This window comes from Ruditapes philippinarum, unplaced genomic scaffold (assembly GCF_026571515.1).
Source record: "Ruditapes philippinarum isolate M1 unplaced genomic scaffold, ASM2657151v2 ctg3924_1_1_1_1, whole genome shotgun sequence".
NCBI lineage: Eukaryota > Metazoa > Mollusca > Bivalvia > Venerida > Veneridae > Ruditapes > Ruditapes philippinarum.
This window is the reverse complement of record NW_026853796.1, coordinates 26,729-46,929: the sequence shown is the minus strand read 5'-3', so window position 1 is coordinate 46,929 and position 20,201 is coordinate 26,729. Positions and strand designations below refer to the sequence as shown.

Genomic DNA, 20,201 nt, shown 5'->3' with positions numbered 1-20,201 from the left:
CCATGTGTATATGTATAAACCTTTCACTATAATTTATTATCCCCCGCCGATGAAATCGGGAGGGGGATATAGTTTTGGCGTTGTCCGTCCGTCCTTCCGTCCGTCCATCCGTCCGTCCGAATTTCGTTTCCGGAGTAGTTCTCTGCAACTAATGGCTGGAATTCAACGAAACTTTATGGGAATGTTGATCAGCATGTGAAGTTGTGCACCTGGGTACTTTCGTCTGGATATTTTTAGTATTTTTAGAGTTATTGCCCTTGACTCAGTAAAATTTTGTCCGAATTTCGTTTCCGGAGTAGTTCTCTGCAACTAATGGCTGGAATTCAATGAAACTTTATGGGAATGTTGATCAGCATGTGAAGTTGTGCCCCTGGGTATTTTCGTCTGGATATTTTTAGTATTTTTAGAGTTATTGCCCTTGACTCAGTAAAATTTGTCCGAATTTCGTTTCCGGAGTAGTTCTCTGCAAACTAATGGCTGGAATTCAACGAAACTTTATGGGAATGTTGATCAGCATGTGAAGTTTGTGCACCTGGGTATTTTCGTCTGGATATTTTTTAGTATTTTTAGAGTTATTGCCCTTGACTTAGTAAAATTTTGTAATTTTCAACTTGTGTCGCATGTAACTCAAAAAGTATTTTACCTAGAGTCATGAAACTTTACAGGAATGTTGATCAGTATGTGTAGTTGTGCACCTGGGTATTTTCGTCTGGATATTTTTAGTATTTTTAGAGTTATTGCCCTTGACTTAGTAAAATTTTGTAATTTTCAACTTGTGTCGCATGTAACTCAAAAAGTATTTTACCTAGAGTCATGAAACTTTACAGGAATGTTGATCAGTATGTGTAGTTGTGCACCTGGGTATTTTCGTCTGGATATTTTTAGTATTTTTAGAGATATTATGCCCCCACAGAGTGGGAGCATATAGCGTTGCACTTGTCCGTCCGTCCGTCCGTCACGCCGTACGTCTGTCTGTCCGTCTGTCCCGAAATCTTGTGAACGCATTTCCTCTTAAACCGGATGGCAGATTTTGCTTAAACTTTCAGGGATGAACAACCTTAATATGTAGATGGTAGTAAAGGAAGGAATTTTCGCTGCGACCAAATTTAACAGAATTATGGCCCTTTGTTGGTTTTTTCACTATATACTATGTAGAAATTTTGTGAACGCAACTCCTCTTAAACCGGATGGCAGATTTTGCTTAAACTTTCAGGGATGAACAACCTTAATATGGAGATGGTAGTAAAGGAAGGAATTTTCACTGCAACCAAATTTAACAGAATTATGGCCCTTTGTTGATTTTTTCACTATATACTATGTAGAAATTTTGTGAACGCAACTCCTCTTAAACCGGATGGCAGATTTTGCTTAAACTTCCAGGGATGAACAACCTTAATATGTAGATGGTAGTAAAGGAAGGAATTTTCGCTGCAACCAAATTTAACAGAATTATGGCGTTTTGTTAATTTTTAACTATATACTATGTAGAAATTTTGTGAACGCAACTCCTCTTAAACCAGATGGCAGATTTTGCTTAAACTTCCAGGGATGAACAACCTTAATGTGTAGATGGTAGTAAAGGAAGGAATTTTTGCTGCGACCAAATTTAACAGAATTATGGCCCTTTGTTGATTTTTTCACTATATACCATAAAGAAATTTTGTGAACGCAAATCCTCTTAAACCTGATGGCAGATTTTGTTTAAACTTTCAGGGATGAACAACCTTAATGTGTAAATGGTAGTAAAGGAAGGAATTTTTGCTGCGACCAAATTTAACAGAATTATGGCCCTTTGTTGATTTTTTCACTATATACCATATAGAAATTTTGTGAACGCAACTCCTCTTAAACCGGATGGTAGATTTTGCTTAAATTTCCAGGGATGAACAACCTTAATGTGTAGATGGTAGTTAAGGAAGGAATTTTTGCTGCGACCAAATTTAACAGAATTATGGCCCTTTGTTGATTTTTTCACTATATACCATATATATGGGGACATCCGTGTCCTTTGGACACAGTTCTAGTTGCCCTTGACTTAGTAAAATTTTGTAATTTTCAATCACAATCATCAGTCACACGGGGCCAGAAAAGGAGTTTCAAAAATGCAAAATTAAAAAATCTTGTCTGACAGTACAAGGCCTAGAGCTTTGATATTTGGTATATGATATAACATATAGGTCCTCTGCCAAAATTGTTAAAATTTTAGCCGTGGGGTCAAAATTGGCCCCACTCCAGGGGGTCATAGATTTTCCTTATATGTATATAGTGAAAACTTAAAAACTCTTCTTGTTTGAAGGTACAAGGCTTCAAGTTCAAAGAATTTTACAGTTTATGCCATGATTAATATATAAATAAAGCCTTATGTCTTCAGTTGTTGTGTTAATAATAACCAGTACTCGGCGGGGGATATAAATTCAACGAATTTGCTTGTTTCACTATTTAAATGGCAAGTTATAAAGTGACGCCTGTAACATACCTTCAATATCTATTAGTGCAGTATGGCAATGATTTGTACCCCTGATAATTTAATATTGAAACTCTATACTTTGAAGTCAAAGCAAGGCAAAAACATAACACAAATTCAGCATGGAAATGGAAAATCAAAAGATAATCTGAAGTGTGACTCTGACAGCCCCTAACTCTGACAACCCTAATGGTTGTAGAAGACTAACTGGTAGGTTAACAAGCGGGTAAAAAACTGGCAAATGTAATGATGTGTAATTTTACATTATTTAAAAGTTTGGTATAATACAGAACCTGATACATCAAATAAAAGTCGGGTAAATGTCATTAAATTATACTGATTTACAGAAAAGGTTAACTGAGACAGAACAAAGCACTGATAAATTAAATTAACAGATTTTTTATTTCTTTTAAATTATAACAAGTAAAAGCAAGTTATGGTATAACAATATGATATTCATAATCTAGTTTGAAAACAGAATTATAACTGCTGAAACATATAAACAACAGTTAAAATGCATACAAATTGATATCATTCTATGCAAACATTAAAGTATTTTCATAGTATAGACAATAGTACCAATTGTCACAAATGCTCATATAAATTTATACACAATTTACATCAAATCCCACAATTTTTGATGACTGTAAATGATTTATACTCACATTTTTATATCTGACAATAGACCTTGACTTAAGCCAAAGTGAATTCAATTTTGCACATAATTGCTGAAAATGTTGAACATTTGTATCAAATAGCAGTCCTATTTAAAAGGAAAAAAACGAAAAACACACATTAAAAAAAAAAACCAAAAAAAAACAAGAAAATTCTTACATTTGACCTTAGTTTAAAAAGAGCATTTTTCTTGCATTTATGACTTAAAATTTTGTAAGGTGTCCTTAAAATTTAAAGTAGCAACAGCAAGTTAAGAGTAAAAATGTTCATTTGCCATAAAAAGAACACAAGAAGCGTCACATGCGATGAAACCAGGTTTTCAATGGCCAATTTTTGATGTAACAGGAATCACTAGGTCAAAGTGCACTGAAGTTATTGACAATAGGCTGAAAATTCTATTGTAAGCAAATGACCTTGACCTTGCTCCTAGATATGTAATTGGCAATCCCAAGCTGCCACACAGCAAGTTTGGTGTCAAAAGGTCAAAGCAAACTCAAGTTATTACTGAAAACTTTATTTCTTTTTCCTTTTTAAGCAAGAGTGACCTTGACCTTGTTCACAGTCACCTTGGTAGCAATCCAAAGTTGCATCTTGATATAAGCTTCCCACACACCAAGTTTGGTGTCAATAGGTCTAAGGAAATTGAAGTCATTATTGGGAGACTGAATTTCTATTTTTAGCAACATTGACATTGACCTTGATCACAGACATCTGGATAGCAATCCCAAGTTACATCCTGATATAAGCTAACCACACATCAAATGCTGTCCATAGGTCACAACAAAATCAAGTTTTTGAGTAGAAACTTAATTTCTATTATTAGCAATTAAGTGACTTTGACTTTAATCATAGTCACCTGGGTAGTTATCCTCAGTAGTGTCTTGATATAAGCTACCCATTCAACAAGTTTGGTGTTCATATGCCACAGCAAACTCAAGTTATTGAGCTGAAACTGAATTTCTATTATTAGTAACAGTGACGTTGACCTTGATCACAGACACCTGGGTAGCAATCCCAAGCTGCCTCTTGATATAAGCTACACACCAAGTTTGGTGTCAATAGGCCAAAGCAAACTCAAATCATTGAGCTGAAACTGAATTTCTATTATAAGTAACAGTGACCTTGACCTTGACCACAAACACCTGGGTAGCAATCCCAAGCTGCCTTTTGATATAAGGTACCAATAACCATGTTAGGTGTCAATAGGCCAAAGCAAACTCGAGTTATTTAGCGGAAACTGAACATCTATTTTTAGTAACACTAACCTTGACCTTATCAGTTTTGGATCATTTTGCACAATTTTAAAATAATTTCTGGAGAAACAGACCGAGTCAATGATCTGAAATTTTGCACACAAAATTTGCTAGATTAATCTAAAGAAACAAAGTCCAGTCCAGTCCCGTCATGTCAAAAACATTTGGTGGTGTCTCAGAAAACTTAGACAAAAATAAGGGTAAGCTTTCAAGGGGCATAAAGCATGGCAGTAAATTAGATCATATCTTATCAATGCCTTTGTATATGCTTAGCAAAAACATAAAGAAATAAATTTATATCCATGTAAATATGTCCAACATTATTATAATTATTAATTATAATACATCATGTTATTATTAAGTATATTATTATTACAATATTATATACAATATATATATTACACATATGTGTGCATTCTAATATAGAATATCAAAAACATACTAGAGCTGTAGACAATAGGTAAGTTCATCTCAATATCATTTACTCATCAATTAAGTCTACTGTATTGCTGTATTGAACATTTATTTCATTAACCTTTTACCTCATATAGATGTGTTTTGACGGTTTTTCACCCAACCCCCCCCCCCTTTGAGGCCTCAAATAAAGAGAAAAAAAGCCCTTTTTAGGCCCTAAACACTGTTTCTCGCTTGAGAAATGTTGTTAAAAAAAAGTGATCACTTTTTCGGCGCTGCCCCCCTATCTAAAAGGTACATCAAGGGGTTGCCAGAAGGGGAAAAAGCCCCTTTCTGTTTGGGGTTTTGAAGAGGAGCCTCATCGCAAAGAAAATTTTGGACATGTGGCAGGCTAACAATGGCCTCAGGTAGATCTTACGGTAACATGTAACCAACACGGAAAAGCCCTTTTCTCCATCTCAATCCATTCAGAAGCAGCACTTTGAAATCAATTTTGATAGAAAAAAAAACAATGCAAAATAGTAATTTTGGCAATTTTGAGATGAAATTTAAGCTTGAGCATGCTGTTACAAAGGCTATGGTCCAGTCAACATTTGTGCCAAGTTTCATAAGTATTGAAGCATTTTTCATAGTTTCATAAGAGTTTGAACTTGTAACAGGAAGTTTTTCAATGAAAACGGACATTTTTTAGAATATGCTCATGCAGTTAAAGGGTAAGTAGAAATACTAAATTATAAGGAGGATATTTGTTTCAGTACATATCAATGTAACATATTTCATTAGACAAACATCTTGTGATGTGACAGCTGCTGTTTACTAGTGAAATATAATATGATCTCACATGTGAAACAATTAAAGTTTCTATTTATTTCATGCTTTTTATAATTATAAGTTGCAATTCATATTTTCACATTTGTGTTAAAAGCCTTTTTCAATTCTATAATGTTTTGCACATATAAAATGATTATTCTGGAAAACAAATTAAGGGTATGATTTGAAATATTTTGCATGAACATATTTTTGGGCCTGACCTAATAATAATATTTCCAGTTCAATCATGTCAAAACAAGATCTGTCACAGGAGACAGCGAAGCTCGACTAATTGAATACTGGATGCGGTAGGGAAGACAAAACTATGAAAGAAAAATCAATTATGATGTAAATATATTAGTTCTTATGACAAGAAGTTATAGTTGTTAACAAAGTCCAAGTTTAAGGGTTAATAATTCTGGAAAAAGTCACACTAGAGTTATGGACCTTGTCACACAACATATAAGAAATTATATTTGAAGTAGATACCTTAAAAAGTAAAGAAGTTATAATATTTCTTAAAGAAAATTCTACTTTCAAAGGGAGATAAAACTGAAAATATTGCTTCAAGAGTTATGAACCTTGTCACAGAAGATGTGGTTGATGACCTTTAAAACTAAAGAAGTTTTAGTAAAAAGTAACATTTTTTAAAGTAAAAAAATCTAAGTAAATGGGTAGATAATTCTTGCAATATTGGTGCTACAGTTATGAACCTTGTCACATAAGATGTGGTTAATGATAAGGAACATATATTTACATATATGTATTATATATGTATTAAGTTGATCCTTTAAGAAATTAAGAAGTAACAGTAAAAAATAATATTTCTAAGGAAAATTCTTAGTTTAAGGGGAGATAAATCTGAAAATATTTGGTTCAAGAGTTATGAACCTTGTCACATAATATGTGGTTGCTGATAAGGAACATATATTTGAAGTATGAAGTTGATCCCTTATGAAATGAAGAAGTAACAGTAAAAATAATATTTCTAGGGAAAATTCTTAGTTTAAGGGGAGATAAATCTGAAAATATTGGTGCAAGAGTTATGAACCTTGTCACATAAGATATGGTTCCTGATACGGAACATATATTTGAAGTATGAAGTTGATCCCTATTAAAATAAAGAAGTTACAGTAAAAAATAATATTTTTTAAGGAAAATTCTAAGTTCAAGGAGATATAAATCTGAAAATATTGGTGCTAGAGTTATGAACCTTGTCACATAAGATGTGGCTGATGATAAGGAACATATATTAGAAGTTTGAAGTTGATACCTCAAGAAATTAACAAGAGCTGTCCGTAAGACAGCGCGCTCGACTTTTTTATTGCTTGCCAATAAAAAAAGTTTTTGCAGTAAAAGGCAATACAAGAATCTCTGTATTTTTAAAGTGAACAATGGCCATGAGCATTAAGATATTTAGTGAAGAATTATTAACCAAGATTCTAAGTCGATAAAAGGCCTTAATTTTTAAAACAAATCCTTGACAGAGTTACCTTCTCTTGCGTACAGATGGGGGTAATGATGTGAAATAGCATTAAAAGTTTCAAAGCAATATCTCAAAGGGTTAAGGCAATAAGTGGATTTTACCCATATTCAATGTATTTTCTAAGTCAAAAAGGGGCATAATTCTGTCAAAAACCTTGACAGAGTTATGTCCTCTTGTCTGTTGATGAAGGTCGTGATGGTAAACAAGTATGGTCAGTTTCAAAGCAATACCTCCAATGGTTTTGAAATAAAGTGAGTGGTACAAAAAACTTAACCAAGCTCAATACACTTTCTAAGTCAAAAAAAGGGCCATAATTCTGTCAAAAACCTTGACAGAGTTATGTACTCTTGTCTGTAGATGGAGGTTATGATGGTGAACAAGTATGGTAAGTTTCAAAGCCATACTTGTAATACTTCTGAAATAAAGTGGGGTGGTACGAAAAACTTAACCAAGGTGTGACGCCAACGCCGACGCCGACGCCGGGGCGAGTAGGATAGCTCCCCTTTTCATAGAAAAGTCGAGCTAAAAAGTAATAGTGAAAAATATTTTACTGCACCAAAACTTTAATCTGAAATCTGGACGCGGACGCTGGGGCGAGTAGGGCTCAACATCACATGTTTCCTCATTACACACCACTACTGGTTAGTTCCAGAAATCAGACTAAATATTGCTTCAAGTCATCACAAATGAATAAAAATAAATATGTTTATAAACTGATTTAGATTTATCACAGTCTAATAGATCGGAACTGTGTATTTCATGTTTTATAAAGGTCAGAAAAATGATGAGACAAATAATACCCGTACTAGGTTACAAAGAAATGCATTTTTCTCAAAAATATCTTCTAAGCTAGTCATGTTTATCAATTGATGTAAGATGACAAATGATAATTACAATACAGTACATCAAAGAAAAATAATGGCTGTCACAAAAAAAACTGGATATCTTCATGTTATTTAAACATAGCTACTAATATTATTGCAAAACTATTGTATATTTTTTATCAAACTTGTTGCTAAAGTTTAGAGTGTAACAATATATTGTTAAAAACTGTTTACTAGTACTTGAAATGTTGGACGACAGTTTGAATCATAGTATGACAAATTACCTGCACAGAATGATACAGCACATCATTATTCTAAACCCCAAACAAGGGAGGTAACTATCAAAGAAATATGGCATGCTCAAGTTATCATTTTTTAACATTGGTGGCAATCATCTCAAAATTATTAATTAATATGCCTCAAACTTATTTTGAAAAGTGACTGTCCTAGCTTAAATCTGCAATTTACAGACTTTAAGAATTTGATAACCAGCAGCAACTGAAATTACCCATGCGAGCAGTGCTGACAAAGATAACCTAGCACATATGTGCCATCTGATCATAGTCAGCACTGTTCACACATATTGAAAATTTCCCCAAAAATGGTCATTTTGTTAAGATTGAAAGACAAACCAGTCCATTTAAGATATACAGTGAGGTAAGGGTTTAGTAAGTAAGAAGTGGTTCACTCTGTTGTTTTGTTTCACAGATACATACCATGATACAAATTGTATTATAGGAATCATTTATGTATCATATCATGAGTAAAGCAAAGTGTTACATCAAACTGTCACATTCTACAGGAAAATACTACACATGTATCATAAACTTGAGAGAGCATCAGATAACTCCTGAGAGGCTGCCATTGATAAACTGATTGCATCTGAACTCTCTGCCACAGATGAGTTGCTCACACATTGTAATGACGACTCTAGGTCATCTTGAAACTGGAAGTCATCAGAAACCGGATTGACCAGAACATATTCTTTGTCAGTATCTACAAAGTCAGTGTAATCAGAACAACCATCCTGGCAATGCGGATCTGGGTGAGAATTACTTGTTAACATGTCTGTGCTTGCATCATCAATCATTGATTCTAACACTTGTACAATATCCATAGCATGATTTTCATGGATGGATTCATTGTCTTCCACTTGCTGAGGAAATGTAAGATTAATTTTATCTCTCGAGTGAGTCTCGTGGAATAGCGGTATACATCGTGCAGCTCCAGGCACTTCAGTACCGAGTTCATCATAAATTTTCTGATTACTATCAGCTATTGCATCCCTTGATGCAATTTCATCATTTATTAGCTCAATAACTGGAACATCATTTGAGGTATTTGTCACATTAATTTCATCAGAGTTATTGGTTGTTATAACTGCATGCTCATTGTTTGCTATAACTGTATCTCCTATAAGATGCATTGGTACATTGGTTACATTGTCTGCAGAATCATCAGACCCAGACGGTATAACAATAGGTGTTGTTATTAATTGACTGGTCTGTTGGCCTGATGGAGTATTTGTAATAATACTAGTAAGAAGGTAATGCTGCACTAAAACATTTTCTCTCCCATCCTCTGATATATGTATAGCTTTATCTTCTCCATGCAAACTATTCCCAACTTTATCTGCAGATATAACATATTCTTCTTCCTTTGCAGCATCTAACTCTTGCTTAATGTTTGCTTCAGAAATTAAAGAACCAGACGAATCAACAATTTCCTGTGTAAACTTTGCATCAGATTCCACAGGAGCAGCCATATACTCAGGTGCAGGCACTGTAATAACCTTTGGGGTATGTTTTGGGATTGACTGAGCATTTGCACCTGCATTTGGCAAGTCTGTGGAAGTCACAGTGGTCGGTGCCTTTGGAACAGTCCATACCTTAATTATCCGTGGAGCAGACCTGTCTGATGATTTAACCATTTCCTTAGAAGATATTGCACTTAATGTATTTGAATCTGATGTTCCTCCATGATTATCTTTTTGTTTCAAAGTATTGCCACTTATTCTATTAATTCTAGGTACATTGATTACCACTCTTGACATTTTATTAGTTTTCTCTGAGCTACAATTTAGATCTCCTGCTCTATTGATATTGGCACAATTTATTGGGACATTTACAACTGGTTCCACTGATTCCACAGTAACATCCTCAACATTGCTACTTTCATCTTCACTTGTTGCGAATGGAAATACTGAAAAAAAATAGATATATGTGGTAAAAATCTTCCTAATCATCTCCAAGTGGTAAATGTAGTCTAGGACATTTGACCCCCTCTACCCCCTAACACTAAGTGGAAATGTATCTTATGATGCTACATGTTTTGATGATGTTGTGTGATAAACCAGAGCCATTGCAAAGGGGGGGGGGGGGGGCACACTTGACCTTTCCTCATTTTTAAAGTCTAACACATCGGAGGAAGAATACTGTAGTAAAGAATACTCCTAAACAAGAGGGCCATGATGGCCCTGAAATCACTCACCTGTATATAGGCCCCTGGGGAGGGGCCAATTTTAACCCAGGGGCTTTTATTTGAACAAACTTGGTAGACAACCATTGGAAGATGTTTTATGATAAATATCTAAGCTCTAGCTGTAAGAAGATTTTTTAAAGTTTTTTACTATACACAAATAGGGAAAAACAATGACCACCCACTCCCCCCCACCCCTCTGGGCAGGCCAATTTTGTCCCCAGGGCTTTAATTTGAACAAACTTGGTAGTCACTCACTAGAAGATAGTTCATGCTTAATATCTAAACTCTAGCTCTTAGGGTTTTTTAAAAGAAGATTTTTACGTTTTTACTATATACATATAATGAAAATCAATGAGCCCCGGGGCGGGGCTAATTTTAACCCCAGGGCCCTTATTTGAAAAAAAATGGTTGAAACCCATTAAAAGATGTTTCATGCTATATTTTACATAACTTAGCTCTAGCTCTTAGGGTTTTTTAAAAGACGATTTTTTAAAGTTTTTACTATATACATATAAGGAAAATCAATGATCCCCGGGGTGGGGCCAATTTTAACCCAAGGGCCCTTATTTGAACAAAAATGGTAGACACCCATTAAAAGATGTTTCATGCTAAAAGTCTTAGCTCTAGCTCTTTGGGGTTTTTTAAAAGAATTTTGTTTTAAAGTTTTTACTATATATATAAAGGGAAAAACCTTGGACTGGGCCAATTTTGACCCCAGGGCTTTTATTTGAACAAACTAGGTAGACAACCACTAGAAGAAGTTCCATGTTTAATATCTTAGCTCTAGCTATTGGGCTTTTTAAAAGAAGATTTTTTAAGTTTTTACTATATACAAATAAGGAAAATCAATGACCCCCCAAGGCGGGGTCAATTTTGACCCCAGGGCATTTATTTGAACAAACTTGGTAGACACTGACTGGATGATGTTTGATGCCAAATATTTAAGCTCTAGCTCTTTCGGTTTTCTCAAAGAAGATTTTTTCTTTCGGTTGCCATAGCAACCAGAGTTCTGCTTAGAATTAAATTTGTTGAACAATTTTTAAAGTTGACTACCAAAGGAACATTCCTGTAAAGTTTGAATGAAATTGGCTTAGCGGTTTATGCGGTTTATGAGGAGTAAAAATTGACAGATAGACGCCGGATGGACGCCGGAAGAAAAGCGATCACAAAAGCATACCATGTCATTTTGTGACAGGTGAGCTAGAAAAAACCAAAATTTTCTGAAGAAAAAAAAATAAAATTGAATTTTATATTTGACGTTGATGGTGAATGTCATTCAAATGTTTAGGTCACATTTGAACTTATCATCATGTCAATTTTGTCATAGGTGTTCTTATGTGAATCATATCAATACAAAGTTGTTTTTTGTTGTTGTTTTTTTGTTTGAGTAAAATACGAAACATATTTTCAAGAATTATGCCTGCCATATGCATTTTAAGAATAATATTAAAAGAAACACAAAAAATTATTAGTCCCCTCAGATCTACATTATAACATTAATGATATGAAGTAAGATAATAGATAAGAAATATTAATGAATAAATGTCAATTATACACCATTAATATCTTGTGCATGCTTAATCATCTGTCATTCTACACCAACTTATTGCAGGATAAGACACCAGTGATTATTTTTATCTCCATCAGGAAGATTTTGTCTTAACAGTAAAGTTAAGACTATTCCTAAGTACAAGAGTTAGGATAGTTTCTTGAAACGCTCCTAAGTGCAATTTTATTCCAGTCCTAACTTTAGTCTTATGTTTAAGACTTACCGTTCTTTATGTAATGCACCCCCTGGTCAATTAAAGGTCAATGTCATATCAAAAAAATTTATCATATTGGTTTTGCCATGAGTTCTTTTGTTCATGAATAAATAAAATCTATTAATGACAATTTAAGCATCATTATTCTAAACCTCAAACAAGAGAGGTAACTGTCAGACAAATATGTCATGTTCAAAATATCATTTTTATTTGTTTGGGTCGTCAGAAATTTCAGACTCTAATGCTGTTAATTGCAAATGCCGAAAGTAGTCCGCATTTTTGAAGCAGTTACTTCCCTTTATATGTACACTAACACCGAAAAATTCAGGGGAGATCACTGCGTAAAGATTGTCAAATGACAGGCGCATTAATTTTCTAGCAAAATAGATCATGAATGGTCGAAGATTTCTAATATTGTTTTATTCTTTATAGATATACATGCTTATAGTAAGCTCCATGATTATTTACATCTGTGTTAAACAACAGGTTTAGCCTCGAAATAATATGAGTTACAAACCCTAATTTAGAATAATATGGTTTTCTTCAGGCCGTTAACATATAACTTCACTGTGGCCGACGGGTTTGCAAGCTCGCTTAGGAATGGAGAGGTCTGGAGTTCAAATCCCATTTTAGGCAACTCTTTATTTTTTTAAATTATTTAAGTCAAATAAACATTGAATTGTATATCAATGTTGCAATTAATCTTAGAGCCAATTTACTACAGTTAAAACACTAAAAAGCATTGGTGGCACTATACAAAAACAAATTGGTTTTTATAATCTAACAACCTTCACCTTTCTGACATTCTGAGACCCAAACAAATTCAGCGCCTTCTGTGCTTTGATTTAACATTGGTGGCAATCATCTCAAAATTATTAATTAATATGCCTCAAACTTATTTTGAAAAAAGACTGTCCTAGCTTAAATCTGCAATTTACAGATTTTAAGAATTTGATAACCAGCAGCAACTGAAATAACCCATGCCAGCAGTGCTGACAAAGATAACCTAGCACATATGTGCCATCTGATCATAGTCAGCACTGTTCACACATATAAAAAATTTCCCCAAAAATGATCATTTGGTAGATCATGAGTAAAGCCATTCCGTGGAAAATATTTAAATTGTAGGTTTTCATAAAAAAATCTTTATTATGTTTAACTTCACATAAGTATCTGATCGGATTATAATTCATGTTACTTGAATATAGTTTAACCTACCTGTTATAGTGTTAGAGTCAGATGTAAAATCTGCAGCACTGACTTCAAATATACTCATGATTTCATCTGCTTTCATTATCCCTTCTGTATTCTGTAAATACATGGAAGCCATTGTACATTTATTATCAAGCTGTAATGCTGGAGTGACTGAATTTGCCATTGTTACCACAAACCTCATCAAATGTTTCAGTCAGATAGGAGATCATGTCTCCCTGTAGTATTGACTCCAATACCCAACTTGTAGTACTTTTCCTCTGATATATATTATACCATAAACATCATGACATGACACATCACCAGGTCACTTTATAATGACACTAGGTGGACATCTGCAAATCTGCCATGACCCTACTGAAGGTAAATTTATGGTCTCATTGCAATGCCTTTTGTCATCTTTATCTCATGTTTTACAACAGTTCATTCTCTCTTTTTTCATGATATTTATATTATGACTTAAAATATAGTGACCACCTGAGGGAGCACCACTATGTTTTTAGTGACAGTATAATTTAGTGGTGTATTAGGCCAGCCTTAAAATCATCTTTATTTCCCTTCCCATGACCCACATATTGTTATAGTGACCTCCCAGTCAAATCCCAAACACTTAACTTGTAATGTTTCTGAGCTGACTGATCAGTCACTATAATGCTATCATGTCCTTATGTTGTGTACTATTTCTTAAATAAAGGCAACCTAATTTTCAACTTTTGATATAATATTGCTTGCAAGATTTCTTATATATTATGTATATATTTCACCTGTTTATTTTCCTCCTTGTTATGCTTGTTTTTATGATTTTTCAGACTATGTAACGTAGTAAAGCCTTTATTATCACACTGATTGCACTGAAACGGTTTTTCTCCTGAAAAAACAAAAGGCAACATTAATTGAGAAAACTTAAATGAACACCTTTTCTGTTTTTAACTTCATATTTATGTTTTAGTATTGGCAAATTCCCATAAACATGAAGATTTGAACATGTAGGAAAATAATACTAGCACTGTAAATAATGTTAACAGTGGCCAAACAAGCCGGGTAATATTGATGAAGTTAGTCTATAGTAAGATGAATAAGACAGAATAAAAAAAGTCCATAACATTACCTGTATGAATGAGTTTATGTGTTTTTAAATGATGACTAGCTGTAAATGCTTTCCCACATCCGTCCAATTCACATCTGTAATATACAATAAAAAAAACCCTGCTTAATAAATGAATGTTTATGAATATTTTGCCATTATTGTTTATATACTACATTACTTTTTGTTTTTAAAACATTGTTGTTGTTTTTTGTCATTGACTGAAGTAACTATGTTTAATGCTTTTAATAAATATAAAAAAAACAACAGTAAATACTTTAAATGCAGAAAAATTCATTAATATTTTTTTCTTATTCAAGTTCATAGTTACCCAACTGGCTATTTCCATCATAATCTAGTACATATTTACTGCACAGTATTGCTCTTTTAAACAATTATTGCCTTTTATATAAGCATAATTATGATGCTGTTAATACAAATTCTTATGTTTCTTACTACACAGACACATTCATATTACTAGAAATTCCCATAATAAACATATGTTACAATCAATCATAAAAGTACACTACTAAGGTGTGTCTGTGGCTCAGTTATTCAGGTCACTGACTACAAACTACTTGCCCATCTTGGCTGTGGGTTTGCATCCCACCAAAACTAAATTATTTCATGTAAGGAAGCTATCCAGCTAACTTATAGAAGGTCAATGATTTCATGTATAAGCTTGTGTCTGAAACAAACCACAAAGAGATGACTTTTGTCTTTGTAAAGTAAGAGTAAAGCTCGAAATGTCATTGTAACTTAAAACACAACCAAAAACAAAACAAAATAAGTACACTTCTATTGTTACCTGTATGGCTTTTCACCAGTATGAGTCCTGATATGTTTCCGCAGATCACTAAGTGTGGTGAAAAATTTAGTACATCCATCCTCGTTACAGTTGAATGTGTTACCAGTGTGTACCCTCTGATGTGCTCGTAGTCTGAAAATATGTCAATTAGAGCAAACCTTATAAAAGCCTACGAACTGATGTTACAGACTTGTGATGATTCATACAATAGATGAGAAAAAGTTGCTTAAAAGGCATTTCTATGTTTAGCTTAAATGCCCATATAAAGGGCAATCTACATTTTTTTAAGCAAACTTTATAAGGAACCATACAGGAATGCTATAAATTAAGTCTAAAGATGTTCCAAGCATAACAAGTTATTCATAATAAAAAAGATATTTGCAGACTTTTCTATTTATAACTCTAGCAGCCTTTAAAGGGACTGTCAAAATATCATAAAGCAAATTTTATATGTTGTGGTTCAGATTGGAATATTCAGTCCTCTGGTACCCACCCGTCTGATATGCAAGAAAACCATCTTTAGGATGCTACAGACCAAGTTTAGTGATGATCCATTTATTTGTTCCCTAGAAATAGCTGTAATGACCACTTAAGACAAATGGGACCAATTGGTTTATGGGGAAATAGACCCCATATGATGTTACACAAATTACAAGCAGATCTGAGTTTCAAGTAAAATGAGTTTTGATGCCAAACAACTGTACATCTTTCCCCCCAATCCGAGTGTATCCCCTAAAATAGGATTTCTTTCAATTTGATTTATATTGCATTGCATTGCTCCATTCATCTAATATGTTGCTGGTTTCAATCATATATTGAACAGATTCTCTTTTACTACTACACAATTCCTGCATTATTTTCACTTTCCTGCATTACAATTATATACAGTGTTATTTCACATCTTGAAGTTTCAGTTTTAATTTCAGGCTTTGACAATGGTAAAATGATGATATTTTTTTTGTGTATGGTATACATGTTTATACCTGTAGACAGTGTTAAATGTTTTTTCACAGCCAGATACTTCACATTCAAATGGTTTTTCCTTGGTGTGAACTCGTACATGTATCCTCAATGCATATGATGTCAGGAACTGCTTCCCACAATTTTCCTCATTGCATATAAACGTGTACTCTCCTGTAATATTTACACAGCATATGATAAACACAATTTTTGACATGTTTATACTTGTTGTCTCACTTCCCCAACAAACTTGATTTGAGACAAATAATTACAAAAATAATCTTTGAATAACTCTTTTGTACAAGATGGGGGGTATTTATTTCAAACTCTATTCAAATTAATAGAACCAACCTGTACAAGAATATGGAAATCTCTACTATTCAAGCAAATAAACCAATTTCCCTGCCTATGAGCAATCAGATTAAATGTTATTTGCTCTGTTTGTAATAAAGAAAACACAAATTATGCCAGCCCATCTAAAAAAGGGCCCATGTGTCTTAAATTTGGTTTGGTAAAAATAACTCAAACCATTTCTGATTTAATGAAATACTGAAGTGTTTAAAGCTATATCTGATGAAATATGTTATAAAAATTTCTAAAACAGTAAAATAAAATTGCTTTCATAACATGATGGCTGTTTCTTGAATGATTTGTAACATAGAATGTTTATGTAATTCAAAATATATGAATATTGTATGTAAAGGAAATAAAATGTTATTAAAAAAATAATCCACTGCTATTTTTTAGTAGGGTTGGCAATAATTTTGTTAATTAACATGTAATATACTGACATATATTTTTTCATTTTAATCACAATATAAATAATAAGTTTACAATCCACAGACAGTATATAGCTTTATACACTTTAAATAATCATAAAACAAAAAAACATCAATGACTTAAATGAAACTTTAAACATAGGTTTTTCCACTGTTCACAGAACTGGGCTAGTATTTATGTGATGGAACCCTACTTGGTTCACCAGCATGTTTCCTCAAATGAAACATTACTATTTATTCTAGGAAGTGAACTCCAATATGATTACTAAAGTTGCAAGAACTTGTTTCATAATTAAGCATAAAAAGTTATGTTTTAACTAAACCTTTATGTGTTTTCTTGTGAGTTTTGAGATTTCCAGGTGTGCTGTAAGTTCTTGGACAACCAGCAAAATCACATTTAAACCTGAAAAACATACATCTATGTTATTCCTTTATAATAATCAAAACATGTCAGATATTTAATATAATGTGATGGTCTAATTTTTTACAAAATCATTTGTTGGTTAAGGTCATATTTCAATTTTATGAGATAAAATCTTACAATGGGGTCAATGGTTTGAGACAAAGATGAGTCAAATTTCTCCATTTTTGATCATATAAATTATGTCATTGAAGGTAAATATAGTTTAGACGTAGATTCCTTTTTAAATACATGTAAGTTAACTATGTTAAAATGAATAAGAAATGCAAAATTAACTACTTTCATTAATTTCAATGAATTAGAGTGGTTTCCGCTAGCTCCCAGTTTGGCAAACTTAATTAATAAGGAGGTGTGAATCTTACGTTGTATAGTAATTAAACGCAATGTATTTAGTTCACTAATATAAAGTGTTTTCACCATAAATTTTTTGTTTTAACTTGATTTTTATGATGCAAATGAGATATGAAATATATTGTATAAGTATATTTATTGCTTGGCACAAACGGCTCTTTTAAGGGCTACCTCCTTTTCATATTGTCTCAGGTAACTGTACATTTAGGTTCTTATTGACCGCAGTACAGTGACATACTTTTGGCTCAAAATTCCTTTATTTGGCTGATACTCTGTGTAAATTGCATGAAGGCAAATTATCACCACTCTGTGCCTCTATGGTCATGACTGGTGACATGTCCGGCCAAAGCTACTTTTTGTGTCCTCATGAGCAGATTGACCCTCATTAAACATAGACTACAAACATACATGTACATACCTATCTCTCCTATAGTTTGATTGTATATAGATAAAAAAGCAAGTGTTCCTTCTTTTTCAGGTTTTGGTTTTATGTAAGCCCATTGGTAGAATCTTGTACCGCCGATCACTTTCTTGAGTATTCAAAAGTTACCAAAATTTAATTCATACCTTGTGAACTCTTTATTCTTTGTGTCAGGATTTTGGCTTTCTATAGTAAGTGTGACATGGGAGGGGTTTTCTGGCATGTGAAGATCACCAGGGTTAATCTGCATATAAATCTGGTCATCAGATAATGTGTTCTGGATATATCTGAAAACATGATAGATCAGAAACTTTTAACAACTTTACACATAAAGATTCATTCATTTTTTATAGAAATCTAAAAACAGTTTCAATGAATAAACTTTTAAATGAAACAAGATTATGGCAAATCATGATCAGCCTGGCATCCAGATTCCTCATCTCCCGTGCCCTTAGAGTTCTGCTAAATCCACAGACACTTGGGGTGTGGAGCTCAAAACGTCTTTAAATCCAAATAAAATGCATAATTTTGTCAATCCCAGCACATGCACTGATCATATATATCAAAAAAACTTAATATAAGCTGTTTTGAAAAAAATTAATATTTCAACGTCTAAAATTATAAAAATTTACACAAGTTTAAAAAATTTTTCCCCTAAAAAAACCCTTTTCCCCCTTACCATCATAATCCCCTTTGTATTTTATTCCTTTTCCCAATTTTTTTTCCCAAAAATTTTCCTTTTTGCCCACGACATAAAAGATTAACTTTTACAAAAATGGTAAATTTTTTTAAATTTAAAGGGGTAATTCAAAAAACGAAAAGCCAAAATAAACATAAAAAATTTTATCCCCGTTTTACCCCAAATTTAAAAAATTTCTTTCCATGAATTCAAACGTGGCCCCAGATTTGCAGTGTACAAATACGCCCCGCTTTGAAGTATAATAGGAACCAACATATAACCTAATGGCTCCGAACATAGCCGACTGGTTCCCATCTTCAAAGCACAGCGCATTTTGCATACGGCAAAGCTGGAGCCACGTTTGAATATAGGGAAAGATTTGTAAATGGAGTAAAACGGCGATAATCTTGATGTTTATTTCGGGTGTTGCGTTGTTTGTATAACCGTTGAAGTATAAAATTGACCATTATTGTAAAGATTATATCTTCTGTGTCAATGGACCAAAGCATTATGTGAAAATATTGGAAATGGAATAAAATACATGGTGATTATGATGGTAGGGGTAAGGATTTTTCAGGCGAACATTTTAATCTTGTGTATTATTATATTATAGACGTTGAAATATTAATTTTTTTCAAAACAGCTTATATTAAGTTTTTTTGATATATATGATCAGTGCATGTGCTGGGATTGACAAATATGCATTTTATTTGGATTTTAAAAGCGTTTTGAGCTCCACACCCCAAGTGTCTGTGGCTAAATCTTCTTAATAGCTAGAGTAGACATTTTAATTTAAAGTAATATTTATGGTAAGACAAAAACTTTGTAACATAGTATCTTATATGTTGAGTTAAGTCAGTCAAAACAGTAACCAATTTTATTTTTTCATTTTTTTGGGGGGGGGGGGGGTAAAAATTATATGTGCCAATGATGTTCATACCGATTGGCTAAATTTTACTGAATGAAATAAAAAATAGTCCAATTACTCATCAATAAATATAAAAGTTATGTCTTTATAAGAGGGACATATACCCTATATTGTACGGCTCTTCCTGTTTGATATTCTCAATGTTTGGATAGATGCAACGATTAGTACTGTCATTAATATTAGCATTTCTGGATATATTCACAAAATTTTGAGGAATAAAGGAGTCATTTGAATTATCAAATGACACATGTGTATAGCAAGAACTGTCTTGCTCGCGGTTTTCATCATCAATGTTATTGTTTTCTTGGTAAATTGTTTCATTTTCCATATCTGACAGATACTTTCCTACGCGAAAACATGTTACAATGTCATTTACAAGCGTAGGGGA

The 20,201-nt window shown here is 33.1% G+C and overlaps 1 protein-coding gene across 1 annotated transcript; it reads right to left on the bottom strand.

Moving 5' to 3' along the window:
• Positions 1-2,843: 2,843 nt before the first annotated feature.
• On the bottom strand, positions 2,844-20,181 carry LOC132737905 (paternally-expressed gene 3 protein-like). The gene is made up of 9 exons (XM_060725277.1): positions 19,918-20,181; positions 18,353-18,493; positions 17,337-17,416; positions 16,258-16,408; positions 15,275-15,406; positions 14,491-14,564; positions 14,147-14,250; positions 13,389-13,479; positions 2,844-10,128 (listed from the first exon to the last, which is right to left on the bottom strand). The coding sequence occupies exons 1-9, from the start codon at positions 20,139-20,141 to the stop codon at positions 8,747-8,749; spliced, it is 2,379 nt and encodes a 792-aa protein (XP_060581260.1). The 5' UTR covers positions 20,142-20,181; the 3' UTR covers positions 2,844-8,746.
• Between the last annotated feature and the right edge of the window lie 20 nt (positions 20,182-20,201).

What these genes read in the sequence shown, in the direction of transcription:
- LOC132737905 (XM_060725277.1), bottom strand. Translation starts at nt 20,141, where the DNA reads ATGGAAAATGAAACAATTTACCAAGAAAACAATAACATTGATGATGAA. An exon ending in ACTGGTGAAAAGCCATACAG is followed by an intron (nt 14,565 to 15,274) that starts GTAACAATAGAA and finishes TGTATATTACAG; the next exon opens with ATGTGAATTGGACGGATGTG. An exon ending in ACATAAACTCATTCATACAG is followed by an intron (nt 14,251 to 14,490) that starts GTAATGTTATGG and finishes TTGTTTTTTCAG; the next exon opens with GAGAAAAACCGTTTCAGTGC.